We start from the raw sequence: 17,327 nt of genomic DNA on the forward strand, positions 1-17,327 counted from the left end.
TAGCAAGAGCTACAGCTCCTCAGACTGCAGAGATCCTGGATGTTCAAGTGTTCCCAGTTCTTCAAGGGAAAATGAGCAGAGGCAAAACCCCTTTTGAGTTTGATCCTGCCCAAGTTTAGAGTAATCCACATGATGGAGCTTCCCCAGAGCTGGCAGCTGCTGAGCCAGGACTCTATCAGCCCCTCAGGTGAGCTAGCAGACTGAGTTTTTGAGGCCATCCTCTTTCTTCCTTCCTTCCCTAAAGGGAAAAAAAAGTTCACCATACCTGGTATAATTTTTGTGTACTGAAAAATTTCAGTTTAATCATTTGCTGTTTTTTTCCACTGATAAGCTGTTGCCAGAAAGCTTTCTAAAATCTCCCCATTTCATGTCAGAGACTAATTCCACAGAGCATAATATCCCCCTTTTTGGAGCAAGGGTTCAGGAAATGGGAAATGCCGGTTCATTTTCTCAGCTGAAAATGTTCAGACCCACAGTTTCTGTCTCCAAAGACTGTTGGGTGTAGCAAAGACAATAGAGAATATTCTGTTTAACAGCATAATGTAGAAATAATTCTAGAAGCAGTTGTTTGGAGTCACAGACACTCAGATGTGTGTGTCCTAATACCTAGGCAAGAATAATACTTAATCTTATTTGAAGAATCTTAAATTTACTTTTGTATGGTGGCACAGTTTTACTAGGAGGGGAAGAAAATGCTCATTTCTAGAACTTCCTCATGGTTATAATTAAAGGTGTCTCCTAGAAGATATGGATTGGAACTCTGACAAACTGAGGAGACCAAATCAAGTTCCTGAGTAACTGCTTTAATCATGCTGTTATTACTGTATAGGAAAGATCCCGCCATTATCACTTCCCCTTCCATTGGTCTTGCTATACAGAAAAATGGTGGCTAAATGGTCATCTGTGCAAAGTCTGACTTTGTCAATGCATTCATGTGTTAGACAACATTGTAGAGATCAACTTCATTATGTATTGTGACCAATAAAAAACTGTTCTGCTAATATCCAGTCTACTTATTAAGAAATTATTACCAAACAAAAAAAATCAGTAAAAAAAGTCCGAAATACAGTAAGAAAAATAAAAATCTAAAAGCCTGAATCAAATGTTTTTATGTAAGTTATATAGTGGTTATAAAGAATTACCAAGGTGTAGCATGCCTTACGGATAGAAAAAGGATAGTTTTCGGGAGAGAATATCTTTCCTTTTTCAGACTCTCAGGCAGCATGTAATTGGCATTTATCAGGTAGGTCAATCGTTAATATTCTGGTGATCACACTGCCACCATGAAATAAATCAATACACTTATTCCTTCTATAAAATTTAAATTGCATGATATAAGTGAAACGTTAACATGATAAAAAGTATATTACCGAGGATGGGACACAGAGTTTGTAATGCTCTGCTTAACATTTCTGCTTCTTAAATATCTTGCAGGAGCTTTTTCATATTTTCTTTATTACTCTGGCACAAAATATAATAACACAATTTTACTACAATTCATTCACTCTCAAGAATGTAGTCAAACCATTTACTTTAGGATCTAAGCCAAGTGCTCTAAATCATCTGTATTGGAAGAATAATTTTTCTCTCCATCGACTAAGGAAATTAGGTCCCTATCTTTAGTCCTCCGAGTCACACCTAAGTTGCATGCCTAAAATCACCTAAACAAAACATGCTCAACATCTGTATTACTCGGAAGACTCCCTGTGAAGCTTTGATTTTCACATGCTCATTGGCTACATTTTATGTACATGGTTTTCCCTAAAATATATATTACTTTTCTTCACTATGTTGGCACAGTCTGAAGCAGAAAAATATTATTTTTAAAGATAAAAATGTGAAATCATCAAGTACAAGTGCATAATAGTTTACTGTTCTTTTTGTTTTAAGTTTTGGTTTACTGTATGCAGCTTTCTTAAAATACTTGTGATTTAGTGCGTGATATAGACCAAAAAATAATGATACAATAAGATGGCAACTGACCTTACATTTGTAGCCTCTTATACTTTACAGCAAGAACGATCAACTTATCAAAAGTGATGTTTATGTCTTCAATTTAAATGTTTAAAGGTGAGATCTCTGTATAAATACTGCTCCTTTTACAACGAAATCTGTGGGTAGTGAGTTCTTACTTATAGAGCCTTCTCTTGAGAACATTGATGATCACATTTATGAGATCAAAAAATTTGCTGTGGAAATCACTGAGAAAAAAATAATTGTCATGAATTTGAGAGAAAACTTGAAAGAGTTCCTCTAGAATATTTCTGTTATTTTATTTTTATTTTTATAGCTTTCTTTATACAAAAATTCAACTAAACATATATTTTGGACTCGGAGAAGACAGTTTCAAAACCACTCGGTATCTGCAGCTCCTATTGCTATCAGTAGGAACCTTTGGCTTGTTGGAAGCACTTTTAGGCATCCCATTTAATGCTTTTGCAAGGAGTGGAGCACTCCTGAAAAATCTGACTACAACTGTGGTTGCTAGGTATTTCTGAAAATCACAAGCCTAACCTATTGTGATTATAATTGGATAATTGCATATGGTCTGTTTGACTTCATGTTGCACTGTAGCCTCTAAATTTTTGGAAAACAAGCCCACCATGGTCAGAAGCAGAAAGGCTGTGTTGATTTCTTACTTGGGTGGAAGGCCTCAGGGAAAAAAGCAGATGCTGCCAGAGATTGTAATGACACAGCATGCGACACTGTAGTCTGAGAGTCACTTTTTGCAACCAATTCTCAAGGCATTGCAAGGCAATCCCATGCTGTTAAATCTGTAGCCTTAGCTACTTTTCAGTATCAGAGAGTAGGTGGAGATGCATGGTGTTTTTAAGCCACTCGAAGGTTACGGTGGATAATTTCATGCATCCAATCTAAATACCCTCTGTGTTTTGAATGAATAATTTCTTCACCACTCCCCACAGAAAACACATTGGGGTGGGATGAATGTCAATGATTCCTGCCAAAGGTTGTTGAATTTCTATGAACCGTATTTGTTTACACCTTCTATACAGAAGGTAGCACATGTAAAATACAATTATTAATGATAATAATCTTCTATGATGATAATGATGTGTTTAAAAATAATTGACCTATAAATCTTGCTGTTAATGATCAATTACCACTTAAACCCGATGACAGAGGGAAAATGAATTGGATAAGGGCAGACTAACAACAGAATTTTATGACCAATATATAATATTTAACTTCTACCCACTATTGTGCTCATTTGTATTTCTTGGACTATTGCTTACTGTGCAATCAGAGCATTACATTTTACCTAGTGACAAATTACCTATATTTTTCATTGGTTATGGGATAGTACCAAGAAATAGCTATATCTGTTTTCATGCTCTGCTTTGCAACTGAGGGTTCAGTTTCTCTCAGTTTAGAGCTTTAAAGAGGTTTTTGTTTCATTCAATCAGTACTCCAAACAGTCCTCTAAGCATAGCCTTTGCTAGTTATGCATTCTTGAGAAAGTTAAAAAACTATGTAAGTGTAGCAGACATAAAATTTACTAAATATTTAGTGTTTTGAGAATCTATAGTAAGAATTCTCCCTCCAGTTTATGTCTTAGGTTTTTAAAAAATATTGTGCTTTAGTTGGGTTTTGTGTCTGAATCAAATGTTTCACTCTTCAAGATGTTTTATGATCAAGATCATGCAACAGTGACAGCTACTGAAAGAAAAGAAGTTTCTAGGGAGCTTTTACTAAGACAGCATCCACTTTTGGGGGCAAATCAGCTCTTACTGAAAGTGCCTGAAGAATTCTGATGTGGAAAAGAATAAGACAAAAGTAAGAGAAAATTGGCATAAGTGTAAATAGAAATCTGTATAGATGTTGAATTTTATGTTAACTCCTTTAGTTGCACACACACCAATAGTAACAGAAGCCTACTTAATTGTCAGGTGCTGTGACCTAAGGTGGGCTGCATGGCCTGGACTGTAAAGCATAGGTTCAAAAAAGCTACAACTGTACAAAGAAATTTCATGTACCAGCTGTACTCTGCGGCCCGGAAGCTAGCCAGTATAGAATGGCCTATTTCCACATTACTAGGTAATAAGGTATAAGACTTGGAAGGAACCTCGTTTAAAGAGGAGTTACCCTAAGTCCTCCTCTGATTCCTGAAAGAGCACTGTGCAAATACTGGTCTGGTAGCATTTATTCACATACTGATGTGACTACTGTTTTGCTGGTGTTAAAGCTGTAGTTAAGTGACTCACTGGTATTACAATCCAAAATTATAATGACCTCTGCATGGCTGCTGGTCCTTGAAACGGTTGGTTAAAATATATGTTCAACTCAAAAATGCAGTTTTAGTTTACCCAAAACTCACAGGTAAGTGGAAATCAGCCTTGCTTAAGATTTTCTGATGTTAAAAGATTTAAGCTTAGTTTACAGAACCAAGGTGGTGCTTTTTTCCTTTTATGTCTTATGGCATAGTGGTTAGAAAATTAACAAAGTTGGACTAGACTAGGATTCAACCTTCCCTCCCGTTCTGATTCAAAGCAAGCTCTGACTCCACCTAATCACTGCCTGCAGGCTAGTCTGCAATGAATCTGTCCACCTGTCCTGTGTAAGCATCTCCCATTTGGTATAAAATAAGTAATTTGTTGCTGGAATTGAATTAGGGCATCTTGTCTGCCAGGTAAATTCTTTAATCAATGTAAGATAGACTCGTTTTCATTCCGAGAGCCAACGAAGATACAAGTGCTGTATACAAGGCACAATGACTTTTAACAGGAGTACCAAGAGAAAGTCATACTTCCCTATCTAAATTGTAGTGGGTAGAATAACTTCCCAGAAAGTTGGACAGACTTGTTAAAATACTTAATTAGGCGGATTGAAGCTCTGATCCTTAATCCCAAATAAATTTTCTAGCAAATTGTCCAAGTAGGGAGGGAATCTTCCTTGTTTTTTTTTTTTTAAATCAAAATCTCTGCTTTTATAATTTTAATTTTTTTAGGTTAGTGAACGGAATAATTTCTTAATCACACAGTCCTTTTCTGTAAATGTCTAATTTACTACTGGGTGGGACCTGGGTGTTGTATTTTTCTGAAATCTTTAAAAGCAGATACCATTATCTGAGGAACTTCTCTCTCATAGGCCACTGATCCAAAGCAGTGGGATAAAAGATTTTTCTTTCTATCTCATGTGGACCAGAAGACCTTTTACTTGCATTTTGCATCTGAACCCAGTTTTTGCAATAAAATCTGAGCAAGATTGGTTCAAAGCCACATGAATGGAATCAGCCACACCTAGTTTACTGAGTGAACAAAATTGACCTGCTTTTATATATAAAACCTATGTTAAATAGTGTATGTGCAATTTCTGTGATGTACTAAGCTTCCCAGAATATATAAATAAATAAATATGATAAGAGTTTTCAATCCACAGAGTGTGTATGCATATGTATGTATAGATAGATTGCTCCAAGTTCAGCACTCGGTTGTCTTTTCTTTCAAAATATTTCTACAGATTTTAGTACTTGAAAGTAAACCTGTTCAAATATGCTATGAACCAATGAATAATCACTGAAAATAGATGCTGTATCTAAAGGGTAATAATATGCAAACTCTATTCCTAACATCATAATTGTGAAATAGATAATAGATCTATACAATAGATCATCCAGATAATAGATCTTTCAAGCAGCATGCAAAGGTTATATAACTAAGACAAAAAAAAAAAAAAAGGTTAGCTCTCTTTTGTAAAGGTCTTTTTTACTTGCACTGAAATTCCTGAAATTGCATCAATAAAAGATATTTTTTCCAGTTTCTGAATTGCCCGTTTTGTTGACTTTTCTGTTTAAGATTGTTGTTTCCTCTACTGAATCCAGTGGAGGATTTAATACATTCTGTGAAATACATTGTACTGACACTATTGAAATCCAAATCCAATTAGCTGCAAAATTCTGCAGTATGGACAGGCAAATAATGTGCAAGGACCTAGGAATGATCCTTCAACCTTGCCTTATTTAAGGTGTCATTACCAGACAGACGAATAGTTGCATTTCTGTTTCCAAGCATGTTAGCATTTCTGGAAATTTGCCATGCTCTTTTGTACAAACTAACTTGATGGATTTCACTGGGATGCTTCTGGAAAGACCAATGACAATAAAAAAATGGCCCTTGTGATGTCTAGGTATTGCTCTACAGACATCTGAACATTTTAAATGTGGTTGCAAAACAGCCCTGAGATAATGGTTTCTGACCATCCAAGAGCTGCTTTTTTTGAAGCGAAGATGTGCACAAGTAGACAAAATTCAAGTATTGGGTCCAAACTTTAGTTCATTTGTCTTCTGTTAAAAACAGTTTTCAATCATTGCCCTGCAATATTGACTTCTGCTGTGAGTTGGAAATGATATGACAAAACATAGCTTTAGCCAAATAGTTCTTTTGAATTAAAAAGGTAAATTAAGGGAGTGTCACCTTAAAAATACACACCTTGAAAAGAAACCCAACTTGTTGCTGACTTCATAAAACACTTGAGAATTATCTTTTATTTGCTAATATCAGAATAAAAACTGTATAAATTTTAAAATTCCATTGCATTTCTTCTATCTCAGGGCCTTATCCTCTAAAAGTATATTTATGTCTTATTAAAATAAAAAGACATACTATTCCTTTGACTGAAATGATTCGCATGTTCTTTTGTTGCTCAGCATATAAGGGTTTATTTCTCTAAATTGCTTTCACAGTCACTCTGTCATCAGTGAACAAAAGAAAGAGACAGGAAAACTGAAGCACAATAACCTTACAAAATATGAATCAACCACCTCACTTAATTGGTTTGATTCCATAAAATATAATTTATACCAACTAATTATATAGTTTTTGTCACTTAAATGTGGAAGTAAATCTAACCCACCCATCCTTTCTTGAAGCTTATTTTAAGAGTTGGAAACAAGCCACAGCTGTCCTTGCAGCTAGCTCAAACTGGTCTAACGCTTGATGCGTTAAGGGTTAGCCCATTAGCTTCTAGGAAGGATGTACTGAACTGTCTTTTTACTTAACTAACCAACATGTGTGTAAGTAGCTGAGAGAGAAAGGCCATCAGTTCCCTTCTGGATGAGGATGCATGTCTACAGATAAACAGTTTTTATCCACTCTTCTCTGTTAAAAAGAAATGTGTTATACTAAATTTTCAATTGCTTGAACGTCGTTGATATGATAGGAAAAGTACTTTCCCTTTCAGTCTTTGCCTTATTTTTTTCTGGTTTTGGCAAGAATCAAACTTGAGTATAAAACATTTATTTTAATATTTACGAAAAGTTCTATCTTTAACAATGAAACATGCACAGTAATGCAGAAAGTCAGTGTACTAATGAAGAGTCAGGCAAGACATATAAAACACTTTTGGAAATAAATTTCTACTAATAAAAGCATTGAGATTCATTTTTCCTTCTAGTTATAAAGAAAATATCAGTTTTCTGAAGTATCTCAGTTTTCTGAAATGTGGGCCAATAGATACCTGCAGGTCAAACAACTCTGACAGAAATATATAATGTTTGGAGGTTTCCCTTTTGTTACACTCCTCATTACTGTGAGTCATGCAAGGTGGGAGTTCCCCACTGAATATGTTCAAAAGCACAGGTTTGAAATAAAAAATTCCATGTTCAGCAGGACAGTCAGTGGTTTTTTATCAGTGGATGCTGATATCCCATCCAAACCTGCCTGTGTCCTTAAAGGATCCTCGATGAGATGAAGGCATTCTGTGATACATTTTTTTGGCAAGCTTGTAATGTATTATTTATCAATGTAGCTTCTTCCAAGCATTAATAATATATGTTCTCCCACTTCTACTGTGAAATCTTTTTTTTTCCAGCTTAACTGAGTTCAGAAAATAAATTTAAACTTAATTCTGTGATAATTAATATCTTCATATTTGATAAGGTAGTCTATACCATGGCATCATTGGTATAAACTCCTTGGGAAACTGTGGTCCTGATTATGTGATACAAAAACATTTACGCTGCAGCATTTAGTGTTAAAGGACCTTCAGTCTCTTTTTTCAGTCTGCACTTGGACTTCCTGGCTTTGTTGACCAATGATGAGTAATGTGGAAGTCTCAACTCCCAGCACCAGTGAGGACTCTTTAGGTCTTGCCGGCCCTGAACTTGGCACCTACCTGGACCTGATTTTAAAGGCTTATTTTTCACATAAACTAAAATTCTGCACAAGTATCCTTTTATCTATGGCAGTCAAGTAAATGGCAAACTCCATTTCCTGGCAGGTAGTTACTCTGAATCATTGCAATGTTTTCAAAGAGCAAAACTGAAAAATACAGTTACTATATTAGAAATAAAATTCATACCTAACTTTTTTCAATCATTTTTTTTTTGTTGTTTAGCTGTAATTAGCCTTGTGTCTCTGTGAAATTCAGGCACATTAGACATCATCTCACATACCACTTAACCAAATGGGACTGGCTAAGTAAATCCCCATTTTTTGCTTTTACTATTTTGATTATGCAGAAGTTCTCAGTTTATGAGAATATAAATATGTTGCCTGTAACACATCCCAAAAGAAAAGAATGTTTCAGGTAACTGTCTGCCTTGATCAAGCTTGTTCCAATATGCTGGAGTCCCCATACCAACATTTTAGCTTGCAAGCCATGTTAAAAGTTTATTATTTTCAATATCAACATAAACCTCCAATATTATTCTCTTCTGTTTTGTTGAGAGTCACTGCTATAATTCAGCTTCTGTGACATTTGATATAATAGAAAGAAAAGCTTTTCAATCCTATTAGAATGCAAACCACAGGACAAGGTTGGTTTTTTGTGATTTTTTTTTGCTCCTTCATAGCAACAATTGAGCAAAGACATCACAACAACAGTGCAAGCATTAAATGAGACCTCAAGGCTATCTTCTTCAAAGAGAATGATATATTCCATGATTTCTCTGTGTCACGAAAACTGTCTGACATTATGTGAGACTTGTGTATTTTTTGCAACACCATAGTAGATGAAGGCATACAATAAAACAGAAAATTACTAAGACCCCTAACAGGAAAGAAAGTAAAATATACAACTGCAAATCAGACATAAGAAAGAGCATTGGGCCCAAGGAACTTGCCAATGCACTGAGTTTTTCAATTTCCAGGCAGTTACATTATTTCCTCTTGCACCTGTGATACCCTTCCAGCAGCAGGGGTTCCAACTGAAAGGAAGGAACGAACTTCAGTGGTGGGAGGTTTAACAAGCATTGAGGACGAGGACAATAGGAATGGTGGTTCAAAGAGACCCTCTGGGATGATTTGCTTGTTGACCAGATTTGGAGCATCTCACAAGTGTTTTGACAGGATGTCAAGAAACACAAAGAGGTGCCAGTGGCTGTAGTCTATGTGAGCTCTGACAAAATAAGGTAAGACTGGACAGAGGTCTTAGGGGTGAAATTTAGGCCGGCAAGCGAAGCTGAAGCTAAGGACATTCATAGTAGTATAGTCTGAAATTGTGTCACTATATACAATCAGGGAGAGAAAGATGGAAAGGCAAAGCTTTAAATGCCTGGCTGAGAAAAAGGTATAAGGAGAAGGGATTCACATTATTGGAAAGTAGGGGCACTTGCTAAAGAATCTTCTTTGCATACAGAAGATGCAAAATTCATTTTGGCCATAGGAAAAACAGGCTTCAGAAAGTTTAAAAACTTTCTTATGATCATTGTGATTCCAGCTGAAAAGTTCAGGAAAATTTGCAGGTGTTGGAAAGTACACAATTCAAAAAAATGCAAAAGTACGCAGCTCAGATAAAGGGTGCAGTCACCAGAATTCTGCATTCTTCACTGAAGAATGCTACAAAAGGTAATGGTAGTCCAGTAGGAAATGCAGAAATGGTAGATCACACAGAATCAAACTAGGGTCCAGTAAAGAGGAGAAAGAAAGCCACAATATAAATCCAAGGGTTAAAATGGGAACTAGTATGGATAGCTTTAATACCTAACACTAAACAAGAATATCAGCATAATAGGCATGTTCAAAATCCGTGGGAAAGAAGAAAATCAGCCAGGCAGCACAGTACCAAGGAGCAAAACACACAGGAAAAGCAAAGTAGACCTTATCAGTGGACAAATAAAGATGGTTGTTAAAGGAATCTCTAAGTCAAATAAGACTTAAAGAAGAAAACAGTATTAACACTAGCTAGTCAGGAAAAGTTCTTTAGTTCTTCTAAATTTTACAGCAACCATAATGAGTTTAAATGCAGTATGTGCGCAGGAGCAATGAGAGCCAAAATTACATGATGGTTGCACTTGTTAAATAAAAAACAACAAAAAAAGTGGAAATAAATAAAACTGAGGGATATTGCTATAAAAAATCTGAATGGGATAGCTGAGACAGTTAAATCATTGTGGGTGGTGTGGATGCTCTCTAGGGACACCATTTTAAAGACCCACAGCAAATGCACAGCACCCATTAAGAAGCAAGTCAGTAAGGGTAAACAACATAGCTAATAAAAGCAAGAACACATCTTTCAAAAAAATGAAGTTGTGTCTCAGGGAGGATGATAGAAAGAACCATAAAATCAGCTTTATCTATAAAGCCACAATAAAGAAGACAAAAAACGAGTTTGAATAAATCTCTAGCAAACAAGCTAATAATAATTGTCTTTTAAAGATATCTGGAGGCAAAAACCTGAGAGGAACTGTGTAAAGCCAACTCAAAAATGAGATATAGAAGTGCTCAGAGAAGATAAGATCACAAATGTAAAACTTAGTACATTTTTTTATTTGTGTTCAATGCAGAATAACTAGGGAATTTTTCTATCCTGGAACCCTTCTTTATGGGGGACTCTTGAGAAGGTTAAATTAGCTATAGAAGCAGTTGTGGAACAGACAGACACAATAGTAACCAATCATTGGATTAGCTGTTACATGCCCAAGAGCCTGAAGAATGAAATAAGAGAACTGCTATGGTGTGTAATATTTTGCTTCAAACCACTGTGGCACATGAAGGCGTGGAGGTGCTATTATAACACTGATTTTTTCCCCCAGAGATTTCCAGGGAGTGCGGATGAGCTAAGGATGGATATGACTGACATGCACAGGGCAAAACAGTAGGAGTAGGATTAACGGACTCATGGAGAATATCCCATACTAAAAAAAACTCAACACAGCTTTTCTAAATAAAGTTCATATTTTGCAATGTTTTCTGAATTCTTTAAAAAGATCAACATACAGGTAGATATGTAAGGATGGATTCAAAACAAATGAGAGAAAGCTGTTTGCTGTGCGATATATGATTAATCTGTGTACCTCACTAACATAGGATGTTGTGGACTCTGAAATTTTACATAAGTTCCAAAGCAACAGGGCAACTTGCTGTAAGAAAAATCCATTGAGGGTTGTTAAATACAAAGACACCATCTGGGCTAAAAATTGTTAGAAACTGAGGAAATGTTCTGGAATATTTTTTGGCCTGTTCTTATGTATACCTTCTAGTTGTTATTGTAAGAGACTGAAGGCAGGGCCAGATGGATGTTTGTCTTAACATGGTCGTTCTTACATGCCTGCAGAAATGCAATATATTTTCATATTGAGGAAAAGAAGAAGAATAATTTTTATATGAATGAAAACTGTGAAATTTCAGGTGTGGTTTGGTACCTAAGGAACATTTATAATACATAAAGTGGGATTAAAATTCATGTGTAAGAAAGGAGATACAAAGTAAAAAGCTGCCATGATCTTACTGCAAATTCACACTAATGTTCTAATATGAATTTGACTTATTAACAACTTTTAGCAGCAGTTTTGGCATACTTGTCAAGGTTTATGCTTGATTAATGTCTGCATTTCAAAGGTACAGAATATACAAAACTTCGGTAAATTTAAGGAGAGCAGTAAGTGACAATCCTGCTAATCATACACAGACTATGAAACTCTTTAAATTAGCATACTTCTGAAAAGCCTCATTTAAACTAATTGGTACGAAATGTTATAAATTGTCAGTGGATGATCACTGTTTTGAGGCTGTAAGTGTTTTCGAGGACAGATCTAATCTTCTGGGCCAAGATGTGTAAAAAATCTGTTCCTTACACAATGCTTAGTGTAAGCCAGTTCTCTCTCTGGTACCTGGAAATCTCAGATTATAACTTTATGTCATTTGATGGGGATCATCCTGTTTCCCTTGACAAAATAGTATTTCCCAAATAATTTTTAAAGTGTAAATAAAATGAACTCTCAGTCTCAAGCTAGTCCTCTTGGAATGATGCTATATTTCCTCTTAAACATTGAAAACTCATACTTTTCAAACGGAGCTTTATATTATTTAAAAAACCCAACAGTATATTCTAAGTTTTTTCATCACATACTATTCTTCTTCCTGGATCTCAATTCCATATCTACAGGATTTTTCACATTAATACTTTCAGTCACGCTTATTTTAAAATTAGTGCATTTGGAATACAACATACTCTTAGGAAATCTGGGTGGGTTGTCATTGACATCCGTGAGAGTAATGTTTACAGTGGTAGTACCAGCTAGTCCTCCCAGCTGTCCTCCCATGTCCTTGGCTTGGATTAGAACTTGATATTGTTCTTTCACTTCTCTGTCCATATTTGGCAAAGCTGTTCTTATTACACCTACAAGAAGAAATGGGAAAGAGAAAGAACAAGTAAACAAAGGGCTGTGATTGTCTGCTATTACATTTTAATACTGGATCTCTTGGACCAGAAATGGAACTCTTCCTAAAGGGTCGATAAGAGAGGAGTTCACACAGAAACATACAAATCATTCAAGCTTTTCAAAAGTGTGCTCATCAGCTATTCAACCATTCAAAATGACTGCTGTGTCTTTTCAATCAGCACGTGAATGGCTGAAAGAGAATGGTGCATTTTCACTAGGGATGTGAATGGCGAGAGCATAGGTTTGCCACATTGGGACCGAAGAACGCTGCATTGTGCAGAGAAGGGCAAGTAGGAAGAGATGGCAATGCATTTCAGAGACTGCATCTTCAATTGTTTCCAACCAGTCACTTGCCATCACAGTTAAATTAATGTAGGCCAAGACAATATTCTTTCTGTCCAAAAGGAGGTCTTTATTTGAAGACTCTCCTTTGCTTGAGAAAGTTTTCTTGATATAGCACATAGATGCAGTGAAAACTTTAGGAGTTTCCATAAAGAAATGTAATTAAAATGTCATGGTAAGACCTTACCCAAATAACTCTTAATCTTCAGTGATTTTGGATAGCTGACATCTAAATAGGTATGCCATAATCTCCCTTCTGATATGTTAAGAATGTATATGATAAAAGGAAGCCTTGTAGAGAGAGAGAGAGGTACTACTGATCATAGGATTAGCTGATGAGCTTGTAAAAAGCTGTTAGGTTTTGGGCACTCAAGCCTTTCTCTTGACACCAAATGTATAGGAGAAAACACATTTCTTTGTCAAAATTTTACAAGTGCATATTACATTGCAAAATGGTATATATTCAGCAAGAGTTTTCAGAAAATGGTTAGGTGCAGATAACATGCACAATTGAAAAATAAACCAATTGGAAGCATGCTTCTCCTCTAAGTTATTATTGTTTTAGAAAATATTATTTTCTAGTATTAAACCATTTGGGTTTAAAAGCAGTCTTTTTCCCCTGGTATTTTAATAAGCCTGGAATGATAAGAAACAAATTTTAAGGGTCATTCTTATCTTTATAGCAACTAACCGCTGTTGTATTAACAAGAATAAGAACCATTAGCTTATAGTACTTGTTCAGAGTCTAGAAATAACTTTGACCTAAATCTGCTATTTCTGGAACCTATTAAAAATTCCCGTTGAATTGAAATGTAAAACAATTTCCTTTCTCTCCATTTTTAATACTGATGATGATAACGACAACATTAATAATAACTACTTTTTTCTACCTCAGCATGGCGTATACTGTACTGTATAGATCTGGAATACGACTAGCAAATACTTAAGAACATTTAGATACTGCTGTTCAATGTTTTGTTTGTTCCAGACAGAAATCTTGAATTGTAAAACTGTAAAAATTCATATTCATGTGATATTCATGAAAAAATCTTTTTGTAAATAGGATGACCATTACTAGGTTTCCTCTTGAATCTCTTAATCTATATTTTTGCATTGTGGATACTACATGTTCCACAGTATTTTATAACATCCTTGGTATGTTCATTCTAAGGAGAAAAAAGCTATGAGAATTAAAAACTTCCCTTGTTATACTAGCAAAACAAATAGTAAGTAAGTAGAAAAAAAGAAAAATGGGCAGACAGTAGATTGTGAGCAGAAGATGCAGTTCATCTGATTGTTATACCTGTTTTATAAAACTGAGTGGCTTTCTCAGAATTGGCTGTCACTCTAGTAGTAAAGTTCCAAATCACCCACTGTTCATTCCTATCTGGAAGTATAAGAACATTCTGTATATTTTTCTGTAAAAAAACTTTGTCTCCAGCAAAAAAAATCACTGAGAATAATTTTCATATTTAGCAGTTCATAGGCAATTTTCCCTTTTCTACCTACTCTATTTCAAAACCATAGAAAAAACCCTGAAAAATACAATTTCTACCAAAATCATCAGTTCATATGGACAAGACAAAGGTTATCTAACCAGCAAAATAGAAAAATAAAATGGAGGTAAAAATCCATGGGAAAGAAAGGACTACAAATTTTGGTATTCCAGCTTCAGCTTCACAAAGAATATCCAAACTTTAAATCAAAGGCTTATTATAATGTAGAGGTCTTACGTGCAGGTAATGGTGTTCTGAGTGTTTTTAAATTCTTCTACCTTAAGATTTTACAATAAAGATTGTTCAGCTCCAGAACTGAATAACTTTGATTTTTTTTCTTTGCAAATGTCATCAATATCAAATGTGCAGAAAAGTATGGTCTCGATGAGGCTGCTGAAAATTGAAAATAGTATGTATGGGACCTGGGCCAGAAGATATACTCTGCAAAGTTATTGAGCCGTAATTCAACAGGAGGTGATCCACTTATGTGGAACAGAAAATCCAGGTTCCCTGAAAAAACTCCTGAATAAATATTAGCATCAATACTCCTGCTGACACCAATTTGGATTTCAAGAATATAACTGAGGTCAGAATATGGACTAGAATACTGAGTCTAAGAAAAAATTGGAGACATCTAGCCATAAATAAGAATATTGACCTTATAAACACATCAGAAAATTGGGCAGAAAGAAGTTTGTCAAAAGGACATTTTAGTAACAGAACGGAATGTACAGAGGAAAGATAAGGGAGGTTATCTGTCTTAAGAGAATTGCTCTATGTTAAAGAAAACTCACATTAAAATCAGAAGAGCAATTTCATAGCATCAGTAAGTAACCCCCACGTGTAAGATTCGAGGCCTTAAAATGTGCCAGTCCAACAGCTGCTCTTCAGCAGGGACTGTAATGCATTTAACCTTCCTGCAAGAGCAATAAAAGCTAACTCTCCCGCTTCCACGTAGTTTGCTCACCTCCAGCAAAGCAGTGCAAAAAATTAGGAGGTCAGTAAAGAAGAGGAGTAAAGGAGCAGCTGTGACATTCAGACCTATAAAGGTTAAAAACTATTTAAGTGAACTAAATTCATATCAGAATAAATGTTTAACACCTATCTGGAATGATTTGAGAAAGGAGTATGTGTGAAGTCATGTGCATGCCAAACACAAACCTTATTTCACATATAAAGTTATGGTCAATGGTTTCACCATTACCACTTTGCGATGAGATCTTGAGGTAGTAATAGAAATTTCCACAAACATATCAGCTTTTGTGTGGTAGAAGCTAAAGAGTAAACAGAATGTTTGGAACTGTTTGGAAAGGAATAAAGAACAAAAGTGTTATGATTAAACCATTTTATACAACCATATGAGCTGCCTTCTGGAATACTGTGTGTACTTTCTCATCCTGAGGAGGAGGAGAAGGATGATCGGTGTTATGGAATGGCTTCTATTTAAAGAAGTCTTCAATCTAGAAAAGAGGCAACTGGGAGAGAATATGGGTCTATAAGGTCATGAGGAATTAATAAATAGGAATTAACTGTTCACTGTCTCGTACAACGTAAGTGTGAGGTATGAAATAAGTTAAGAGGTGTCACATTTCAAAGAAGAAAGAGGAGCTGGTTCTTCACCTAAAAAAACTTTTGCTGTGGAATTTCTAGGGTGTGCAGATACCGTGCTCCTGGACAAGTCAATTCTACTGGGAAGTGGACAAGTTATGGAGAAGAAATCCTTTCAGCGTTTTAGTTACATGGACATTGCTAATCACCCAGGAACTTCGTAAGAACAAGTTGTTGAAGACTAGAAGAGCATTCAGGGGGTGCATCACTAAACACTTCTTTTTTTATCCTTCACTAGAGCTGAGTAGGCCATCACTTTTGGAAACATGATACAGGGCAGCATGGACCTTTGGTCTGACCTAGTATGGATGTTCTTAAGTTCTTTAAACAACTACAAGGGAATGTCTCAAAATTGTCACTAAAATGCAAGAGACAGTAAAAAAAAGCCAACAACAGCAACCCAAAAAATGCTTATCCGTCTACCAGCAGTTCTGAGTTTGTCTGTCATTTTGTACCCAAATGGCTTTCTTACCCTTTCCTGTCAAAACCACTCAAGACAGATGTCTGGCGGTAAAACTCTGCAGTGAAAAACTACTGTATCATCTCCTCAGTAATAAAATAAAGAATTAGAAATGCCAGAAGATCTGTAATGCTGTCCAAGACTTCTGGATTTTAGAGAAATCATTAAGCAACTTCTTGTACATTATTATTCACATACTGTTTATCTGTACAGTCATTGTTAGACCCACAGGAAAGTCTCGTATTGTGACCTTTCTTAATGTAAGGTTACAGCACATTATTGTTGCTCGTAGAAGCATGAATCTATATGGTTTTTTCTGGTATAGGATTTTAAGCTATGCTGGGCTAGCTGTTTCATGAATTTTCCTTTACAGCTGTGTCCATTCTTTCACAACCAAGATCCACCTGAGTAACTCATTAAAGATATTAACAGACAGATGTGGAAACAGTGGGTTTGTATGATGTTCCAGGGCTAGTAGGGTGCAGGCCATCAGCTATGGTCCACTCACTACTCGCTACTGAGTAATAGATGAGAGCATATGATACAGCATTTCAAAGTCCCATGGGAAAAAATGTTCTTCTTCAAGTGCTAATAACTATTAATATTTTTTTCTTGGGAAACGTGTACTAGAACTCCAGTTGTGGCTTCAGAAAAGGTTTTTCTTGCCATTGAATTCCTCCTCATTCTTTACAAGACCGAAATAAAAAAATAAGTATAAAAATAAATACTTTGTTTTTCCCCCAGACACTTGAAGAAGTCCCATTTCAGTTTGAAAAGTAAAGTTGCTCACTGCAAATTGCAA

The 17,327-nt window shown here is 35.6% G+C and overlaps 1 protein-coding gene across 2 annotated transcripts in view; it reads right to left on the reverse strand.

The window, feature by feature from the left end:
• Window positions 1-17,327, reverse strand: part of CDH12 (cadherin 12) — a 162,307-nt gene that overhangs the window by 54,034 nt on the left and 90,946 nt on the right. For both annotated transcript variants that reach the window (XM_075142500.1, XM_075142499.1), the window contains one exon: window positions 12,409-12,576. In XM_075142500.1, the coding sequence (XP_074998601.1) occupies window positions 12,409-12,576 (168 nt within the window). The remainder of the gene's footprint in view (window positions 1-12,408; window positions 12,577-17,327) is intronic.

This window comes from Calonectris borealis, chromosome 2 (assembly GCF_964195595.1).
Source record: "Calonectris borealis chromosome 2, bCalBor7.hap1.2, whole genome shotgun sequence".
Classification (NCBI taxonomy): Eukaryota; Metazoa; Chordata; class Aves; order Procellariiformes; family Procellariidae; genus Calonectris; species Calonectris borealis.